Here is a 9,580-nt window from a genome sequence, read left to right on the forward strand (position 1 = left end):
GGGTGTCGCACTTTCATTTGCACCTGCGTCGCCATGTTTGCACATGTTTACCCACTGAGCCATGTCCCTACCCTGAATGTTCCTTTTAAAAAGAAAGAAGATGAGGAAGAGGAAGACAGGCCAGCTGAAAGGCGTTCAGTCCCAGCACTCGGGAGGCAGAGGCAGGTGGTTCTCTATGAGTTCAAGGCCAGCCTGGTCTACAGAGTGAGTTCTGGGCCAGGCCAGGACTATATAGCAAGACCCTGTCTCAGAAAAAAAAACAAAAAATAAAACAATCAATAAAATTTTTAAAAAAAGGGTTAGGTGATAGATCAGTGGCGGGAGAGCTCGCCACACAAATGTGAGACTCTGAGTTCAGTCCCCAGGTCTCCATGAAAATGTAGGAAAGGGTGCACACTCTAGTGCTAGTGCAGGGAGGGCGGGGGCAGAACACCGGGCCCCACTGGCCAGCTTACTAAAGGAGTTCCAGGCTAGCACCAGACCATGTCTCAACAACAAACAACCCACCAACGACACATGGTGGTGGCTCCTGAGAAACGACACGCAATGTTGGCCTCTGAACACGCATGCCTGCATAGACAGCACATACCAGAGCTGATGGCAGGCGAGGTGGCGCCTATATAATCCAGCACTCAGGAGGCACGGGCAGGCGGATCTCTCTGAGTTCGAGGCCAGCCTGATCTACAAAGTGAGTTTCAGGACAGCCAAGGCTACACAGAGGAACCCTGTCTCAAAATTCAAAAAGCACCCATGATGTTAGAATGACAAGCTGTCTCCAGACAGCAAACAGTTCAAAGGTGACTTCAAGTTAGCCCTCCATGTTCAGAGAGCCCCGTGGAGCTGGCAGGCACACGCACGCAAACACACGCGCACACACACACACACTCACATGTGCACCTGTGTGCCACCAGGAGAAATAAATGGTTGGGTGGTGTCCACAGGGGACGAGAAATTACATCCGGCCTATAATTTACAGAGATATAAAAATACTACTCAACGCAGTGCGGTCCCTTCCAGTAAGGATTTTATAGTTTCTATAAAAATGATGCACACTTGTTATAAAATATAATCGTCAACATTCCAGGAAGGAACCAAGTATCCTCCAACTGCAGCCCCCAAACCTGTGGCGTTGCTATGCTGTGACGTCTCGGCTGAGATGGAAGGATGAGATGGAGTTCAAGGCCAGCCTTGGCTACAAAGCGAGACCCTCTCTCAGTAGAGAAAACAAGATGGCTGAGGAGATGGCTCAGGCACCAGAGTGCTTGCCATGCAGCTTGCACTCCAGCGAGTGAGCTTGGCTGCCGGAGCACTGCAGTTCTGAGCAGCGCTGTGGTGACAGCGCTGTTGGGCGAGGACACCGAGGCCCACGGGTGAGGCACATCAACTGTGCAGTGTGCTGTGTGTGAGCGGCGGGCGCTGCCCTGCTCTGCGTGGCCCGGCTAGGTGTGTGCAAACAGGCAGAGCCTGGGGGTGCTTGACTTTGGGTCTGCCCGTGGTTGTAACAGAAAATAGGGCTCTCAGCCAGTCACATCCACTGGGGCAAGGGTAAAGTGTCCCCCGGGGGATCGGCAGAGCCTGCAGCAGCCTGGCAACACCAGGGGTGCTGCCAAGACCAGTGAAAACATGCCGAGTCCTCTGCTCTCTCTCTCCACCCCCCCCCCGAGACAGGGTCTCTCTATGTGGCCCTGGCTGTCCGGGAACTGGCACTGTAGACCAGGTCTCAACCTCCCGGAGATCCCCCTGCTTCGGCCTCTCGCGTGCTAACGATGTGTGTGTGCCACCACGCCTGGCTGCCACCCTGCCCTCCCTATCTTTCGCCATCCTTCACTGGTCAGATGGACAAGCACTCTGGGACAGCTGCCCTCCAACAGCTCCAGGAAGACACGAACATGAGGGCACACGAGCCTGGAGGCGCCTGGCACTGGCATTCTACTGGTGTCTGTGGATCCCTGCACACAGCACAAGCTCCCAGTCACCTGCCTCAGCAGGAAGGCATCGGATGTTTCCGACAGCCACAGCAACTCTGAGGGCAGCCTGAGCTAAGTCCCACGGCCTGGCACTGCTTATCGCTCACACCACACGCTCACCGCCCAGCACGGCGGGGTCTAAGCCAGCGTCCGCAGACACAGAAACATGATGAGACTGTACCATGGCGCAGAGGTGGGCAAGTGATGGGCACTAGCCCAGCTCCTGCTGACCGCCCTGTGGAGGCGAGCAGGCGGGTTACTGAAAGGAAACGCTGCTTTCTAAAACAGCAGCTTGGAACAAGCAGAAAACAACCGTCAGCACAAAGACATCTGCGGCTAGAGCAGAGATGAAGCTGAGCTGGTGAGACCTACGGAGCTCGGGGTGACTGAGTTCAGTCCTGAGACACTCACACACTGAGACACAGCGCTCCCCTAAGCAAATAAATAAAACGTAATTTAAAAGCAGGAAACTGTGCTGGGACACAGATGAGGTGTTAGTGCTTGCCTCCCAAGCAGGAGCCCCGGGTCCACCCTCAGCATCACGAGAGGCAGGTGTGGTAGACACCTGTAACCCCAGCACTCCTGACCTGGACACAGAAGGGCCACCCTTGGCTACACAGGGAGGTTGAGGCCAGCCTGGGCAATAGGAGACCCTGTCTCAAACCACTTAAAACAAGAGGTCAGATATGTCAAAAGCCAAAGCGTTTCTCACTTCCTGCTTTGTATTCTGGTTTTGTGCAAAGAAAAGAACCCAGAGAAAGGAAAGCGAGCTGGTGTGCAGCTGTGAGCACAAAAGGCGGACATTTGCTGTCGCTGCTTTCACTGACGGGTTCTGATGTGAGGCCCAGGTCCGTGGCAGGCTGAGTCAGTTCGGAAAGCTGTCCAGCGCTCTGTGGTGAGGGCCACACTTGGCGAGACATCAAATCACACCGGTGGTCAGCCGAGGGAGTCCTGTGACATACACAGACGGGAAGAACAAAACGGAGGCCAACAGAGGACGCACCTAGCATGCTTCAGGGCTGAGCCATGTCCCCGAGTCCCCACAGAGAGGCTCTCGCTGGGCGGCACAGGTGAGTCTCAGGTCTCCCTGCCCTGTGGGCAAAGGGGCTCCGTGCTGCTCCAGGCAGCGGGGACGTGGTCCTGTGCTTCTCTTCTCAGCATTTGTCCTTCGCCTCCGGCTCCCCATCCATTATGTCGCTAAAGCCCAGCTTCTCCAGCGGTTCCGGTGCCATCAGCTGCCTGGAAGATGAAGATTGTCATGAAGAAGGAAGGATGGGAGGGGGAGGGGGACATCCACCAGGCTCCTACGTTCATTCACCTGCCCAGGCTCCCAGCACCCCAACCCTAAAACAAAAACTAATCCAGAAAGTGGGGCCCTCCCCACAGGGAAAGGAGCCAACAGGCCATGCCAGCCTCCCGGCCACATTGGCAGCTCAAGCTCACAAAGGCAGGGCCTGAGGATGTGGGCGGGGCCAGGTGTCCCCACATGACCACACAGGTGTGGGCAGAGCTGGGATGAGCTGAGCCTAGGTTAAGTGTCTTCCCAGCGGTGTGGGGACCCTGAGGAGGGGTGCACAGGGCTGAACCACGCACCTGTGTAGACTTTAGGGGGGCGCATGGATGGGGCCAAGGCCCGTTTAGCCCTACCCTGTAGGAAAGGACTGAGACCACGTGTGCTTTGAGCACGGCCTCTGGGTCACTGTGAAAGTGCACTCGGAGAGACAGGAGGCCAGAACATGGTACTGAACGGCCCAGCCTTGACGCCAGCTTCATAATCCCAGCACCACTGGCTCCTGACCCACCCGAGGCCTAAGCCACCAGCTTTACAGCTACCTGAATACAGCCGCCCTGTGAGGATGGGCACAGGCTCAGCACTGAGTGCTCTGGCCTGGCCCACGACTGGCCGACCACACTCGGAGGCCCATGCGGTTGCCAACCCCAGCTCACCCCTCTCGTCCCCATACTACACTCTACCTCCCACACTCGAAGTGCCCAGAGAGAGGTGTGCTGTGAAGCTGGTCACCGTCGACCCAGGGACTTCTTTGCCCTCCTAATCCCAGTGATGATCCCCAAGGACAGACCCACGGCCTGTGGGTCCTGATGTGGGAGAGGAGGACTGGCTCGGAGGTCACACACTAACCGCAGGGTTAGTGCCTGGCTCTGGACAGACAGCAAGCATCAGGAGGAAGGTGACTCAGGGTCTGGAAATGCAGGGACAGGTCCCAACACCCACACCCACACCCACACCCACACCTACACCCACAGCTCTGCAGGGACACAGGACTCCAGCCCCGGGAGGCTAGGACCTAACGGCAGGTCACCTGCCCGAGGGTTGCAGGGCATGTGTGCTGACTGTGGCTTGTCAGGGCTCTGAAGCCACAGATCGCGAGCCCAATGTTGCTGGCCCTCACTGTCAGAGAAAAATGACCAGCCAAGGAGGACACAGTTGAGGTGACAGCTCCCGCCCCCTGCAGGCCTTCACTGGCCTGGACCCAGCTGCCGAAAGACCAGAGGCTTCAGTTCATGGCCGTATCTGTGAGCCAAGTGCGGGGCAGAAACAGGCTGCAGGCCAGCCGGGACTCATCACAGACTGTCCCGAAAGAGGGATAAACAAAGGGCTGGGTGATGGCTTGCTTGGTGAAGGGCCTGCCGTGGGAGTTTGATAGCTAGGACTCGTGTCCTGAAGCCCGTCCGGGTGGCCTGTACCTCTAACCCACGGCTGGGGAGGTGCGGACGGGCGAACCCCGGGGCCTCCATACAGCCAACAGGGCTGCTCAGAGACCTCCGGCCAGCGGGACTGTCTCAGAACATGGGGTGGGTGGCCCCCGACACCCACAGCTGACCTTCACAGGCCAAGGGCACAAGAGAAACAGAGCCAAAGGAACACTTCCAATGTGCCTTGGCCACCTAAGGGGACAGACCTACAAACATGTCTTAGGGGTTTCTGAGGCTGGAGCCACTCAGATGGACCCCGAGCTATGCTCTGGAGCCTTCCCGGGGCTTGGCCACGCCTGCCTGTCCCAGCACCACTTATTCCATCCCCCCGTCACCTCTGCCCCTCTGGAGGTGCAGGCAGGAGGGCTGCAAAGGAAGCCATACCCCGAGGTTCCCATTCCCAGGAGGCCTAAGGAGGGATACTTTAATTTTATTTTTTAATTGCATTTATTTATTTATGTATTCACTCTCTCCAACTCTCTCTGTCTCTCGTTTAATGATTTCATTAGCAACCAACCTAAGAAAATAATGAACCAGCCAAGTATGGTGTCATACACCTGTCATCCAAACACTCAAGAGACTGAGGCAGGAGGATTGCCAGAAGTTTCAGGCCAGCCTGGGCTATTAGACCCATTAGCCTGGATACTTAAAACAAAAATAAAAAACAAAAAAACCACCAGACCAGACAAACCCATTGGCATCCTTGCTTGCCTGTGCTCGCCCGGCTGAGGCCCTTCCTTCCCAGCTCGGGGACATCTGTTCTACGTGGTGCTGAGTGTAACACAGAGTGTGGAACTGGGAGGCGTCGCTGCAGCTCACCCACTGACAAACAGGCAAGAAGTCCTTCTGCTTGTCCTGCCCAGAAGCCTTGTCAGGCCGACCAGTCACTTCCCCAGGGGCCCCAAACCAGCCTCACCCTCAGAGCAACCATAGGCAGCAGCCGCTGGCGAATCTGTGCCAGGTGCTGGGGCCAAAACAAGTCTGCTTTTTTTTTCTTTCTGGTGGTGGTAGTGGGGGGGTACCGTAGATAGAACCCAGGGCCTCCCTCGCTCTGGAACGCATTTCCACTGAGCCACACCCCAGCCCCTCACTGGGGGACTCTAGGCAGGGGCTCTACCACTGAGCCACACCCCAGGCCCTCACTGGGAGATTCTAGGCAGGGGCTCTGCCACTGAGCCACACCCCAGCCCCTCACTGGGGGATTCTAGGCAGGTGACCACTGAGCCACACCCCAGCCCCTCACTGGGGGATTCTAGGCAGGTGACCACTGAGCCACACCCCAGCCCCTCACTGGGGGATTCTAGGCAGGGGCTCTACCACTGAGCCACACCCCAGCCCCTCACTGGGAGATTCTAGGCAGGGGCTCTACCACCGAGCCACCCCCAGCCCTGTTTCCCTTATTATTTTGTGACAGGATCTCACTAAATTGCCCAGATGGTTACTAAGCTTATTCTGTAGCCCAGGCTGGCCGCAAGCTCTCCATCCCCCTGCCTCAGCTTCTTGAGCAGCTGGGGGGACAGGTCCATGTTACAGGCCCCAATATTGCTCTTACTCGCTGAATTTGCCCAGCCTGTCTGTGGGAGCCTTTTGCAGACACCAGGACCCAGAGACTGAACCTGGGGAAGGCAGGGACCTGCTCGCATCCTCATTCCCAGGCCACTATCGCCGTGGCCCTCTTCTAACGCTCAACACCCATCTTCTGAGGCCACAGGCAGTCACCCTGAGGCTCGGTTCCAGCCGTGTGCCCCCTGAAGGCTGCGAGAACACAGCACACTCACAGGCTGTTTGCGGTGGCAAGGCGAGGCCTTACAGTTACTTGTCCCCACCGCCAGAGCCAGAACACCCACACCGTGACCCCGCACGGCCACACCTCAGGGACTTGTCTGGCTCTGTCACACACAAAAAAAGTAGGCTCAAGTGGACATCTCCCACCTGGAGAGAGTGAAGTGCCTGAATTCCTGTGTGAGCAACTCGACAGTCCCCTCCCCCCACGCTCCCAGCTTCTTCATATTGACTAAGGCAAAGCTCCACAGAGTGAGGTTTCTGTTGTGTTTCAAGGTAAACTTGGGGGAGGAATGCTGTAGCATCCATCACTGCTTAAATCGCCTATTGTCCCAATGACATTCCAGGCAGCTCTCAATGGAAGACTCCAAGAGGCTTGTTCTTACGGGCTGAGAACCTAAAGGGCATGAAAACCTGTTGGCTCAGTCAGCGAGCGCTGCCGGGATCTACGATTCTGAAAGCTTAATGACGGGGAACAAAGCTCTGAGGAATGAGGGCTGCGGATAGGACTGTCACTCAGAAAGAGGTGCCCAGGGCAGCCTGGCAGCCTTATGCCACCTCGTCTGCTAAGCTGCGATTCCTCCGGGCAAACATCAGCCACTGTCACGTAGCCGGGCAAGGAGCTGGGTTGATAAAACGGACCTCAGTTCCCTCCCTAGAACTGGCTAGAACTCCCTAGAAGCTGGGTGTGCTGTGGGCTTCAATCCCAGCACTGGGAGGCAGAGATGGGAAAGCCCTTGGCTTTCCTGTTGCCAACCTGGCCTAATTAGTGAACCCAGGCCCTCGACAGACCCAGTTCCCAGCACCCACACGGTGGCTCACCACACACACACACACACACACACACACACACAGAAAAAGAAAGAAAGAAAAATGCAAGCAGAAGCCAGGCGTGGTGGCGCATGCCTGTAATCCCAGCACTCGGGGAGAGGCAGGCAGATCTCTGTGAGTTCAAGGCTAGCCTGGTCTAAAAAGTGAGTCCAGGACAGCTCAGGCTACACATAGAAACCCTGTCTGGAAAAAATCAAACAAACAAACAAAAAGTGGAGCAGACCCCTAGGCCTGAGCAAGGTGCGGTGACTGGTCAGGACAGGCTGGGAGCCACAGGAAGCTGGAACCAGGAAGGACCTGGGACAGTGTACTCGCCTTTGCATCCTGCACATTAAATACTCTTTAGATTCATTTCTGCACAAAGCGTTTTCATAATTCTTGTCACGGAGACACTTCATGAATTTTTCTTTAAAGCTTTTACATTCACCTAGGAAGAGAAGAAAGACAGCATCCTAAGGCCTGACCTGCTCACAAAACAGCCTTAGGAGCAGCGCTACAGTTTCCATCAAAATTCCTTCCCCTTGTGAGTCGGTAGGTGCGGCTCCGAGGTAGTGTGCACGCTCTGAGGTAGTGAAACACATGGCATACAGTCCCTGGGGCTCGACTCCTCTGTACGTCAAAACAAGGGCGCTGGAGAGATGGCTCTCCACCTGCAGAAGACCTGAGCTTGCTTCCCAGCACCCGTATGGGGTAGCTGACAAATGCCTGTCACTCCAGCTCCAGGGCCTCAAACAGCCCTCTCTGGCCACCAGGAGGGCATCTGCACACACATGGTGCCTAGACATACACTCAGAAGCACACACATGCACACAAAGTTAAGAAATTAAAATAAAGCCAGCCATACCAGGACACACCCTCCCAGCCCTCTGGAGGCAGAGGCAGGAGGAGCTCTGTAAGTCTGGGGCCAGCCTGGTCTACAGAGTGAGTCCAGGACAGCCAGGGCTACACAGAGAAACCCTGTCTCGAAAAACAAAATGCAAAATTAATTAATAATTAATTTAAAAAGTACATTTTTAAAATGGAAATTTTACCAATGAAATGATGGTGAAGAAATCATAGAGACGGCTCAGCACATAAAGGTACTTGCTACCAAAACTGACAACGGGTTTGATCTCCAAGACCTCGTGGTGGAAAGAGAGGACCCCTCCCCACCCCCACGGCTCCACAGGTTGTCCTCTGACCACATGTGTATCATGGCACATTCCAAACACACTAAACAAATAAATACAACTTTACAGCTGTCTCTGGAACTGAGTTTCCACAACAGCTTACCTGATGCTCAGTCTACACTAACATGCCCCAGAAACACAGGGTCAGCAGCATTTCTCAGGGCTGTCTTTGTTTGGTTGTGGTAGGTTTGGGAGGGGGCTGAGGACTGAACTCAAGGCCTCCTGTTCCTGTGAGGCACCTGTTCAGCCTCTGAGCTATAGCCCCAACCCTCTCCTGGTAGTTTCTGGGGTTTGTTTGTTTGTTGTTGTTGTTGTTTTCTTATTTCTTTTTCTCTTAATGTTTCAGTTTTCTAAAACTAACTATAGACTATAGACTTCAGAGCTGTGAATTTTAACCCTCTGGGCTGGAGGCGTGGCTCACAGGTGGGGCACTTGTCGAGCATGGGCCTGTGCCATGGCTGGTGACTCTCTGGAATAAGGATCCTCAAGATTCGGATTCCCTGCCTGCACTTCCACAGGGCTCTGAGCAAGCCCAGCCCCCATGGCCTGAGAAGCGCCTGTAATTCTAACTGCTCTGCATCCCTAGGTTCAGTACCTCATTACCCAAATCCAACACATATGACCCTACCATGCAGGTCTATTACCCCACGCGCTGTTCCTCAGCTTCAGCATCCCTACCTTGGCTTTCCGACCCTTGATCCGGCTCCCCAGACACTGTCACATCCAACATCCAACTCCTCAGACACTCCACCTGTATCCAGTACTCTGACCCTACCACCCAGATCCTGCACCCATAACCCTGTCACACAAACCCAGCACCCCTGACCCTGGCACCTGTCACCGAGAAACAGCACTGCAGAGCCTACTACCCAGACTCAGCACCCCAGACGCTGCCACCCAGATTCAGTACCCCAACTCTGCCACCTGCAGCAGTCTGAGCCTCGCCTCGCCTCGCCTCGCCTCACCGAAATGGTCCAGCGGGAAGCTGCCTTTGTCTGGTGGCCGCGGTTGGAAGCTTTTGGTCCCGAAGTTCATTGCGGTCGACATGACGGCGGAATCCAGAGCAGAGAGCAGCGGCGACGCAGGACGGGCGGTCGAACACCGAGCAGGCCCAGG

At 55.5% G+C, this 9,580-nt stretch overlaps 1 protein-coding gene across 1 annotated transcript; it reads right to left on the reverse strand.

The window, feature by feature from the left end:
• Window positions 1-1,002: 1,002 nt before the first annotated feature.
• On the reverse strand, window positions 1,003-9,580 carry LOC110550687 (cytochrome c oxidase assembly protein COX19). Its single transcript, XM_021640719.2, has 3 exons — window positions 9,430-9,580; window positions 7,611-7,722; window positions 1,003-3,206 (listed from the first exon to the last, which is right to left on the reverse strand). The coding sequence occupies exons 1-3, from the start codon at window positions 9,509-9,511 to the stop codon at window positions 3,122-3,124; spliced, it is 279 nt and encodes a 92-aa protein (XP_021496394.1). The 5' UTR covers window positions 9,512-9,580; the 3' UTR covers window positions 1,003-3,121.

This window comes from Meriones unguiculatus, chromosome 15 (assembly GCF_030254825.1).
Source record: "Meriones unguiculatus strain TT.TT164.6M chromosome 15, Bangor_MerUng_6.1, whole genome shotgun sequence".
NCBI classification, from domain to species: Eukaryota; Metazoa; Chordata; class Mammalia; order Rodentia; family Muridae; genus Meriones; species Meriones unguiculatus.

Bases quoted from the DNA above. Each gene is read 5' to 3' on its own strand.
- LOC110550687 (XM_021640719.2), bottom strand. From the start codon at position 9,511: ATGTCGACCGCAATGAACTTCGGGACCAAAAGCTTCCAACCGCGGCCA. The intron at 7,723-9,429 runs GTGAGGCGAGGC...TTCTCTTCCTAG, and splicing joins CTTCCCGCTGGACCATTTCG to GTGAATGTAAAAGCTTTAAA. The intron at 3,207-7,610 runs GCGAGTACACTG...TTCATCTTCCAG, and splicing joins TTAATGTGCAGGATGCAAAG to GCAGCTGATGGCACCGGAAC.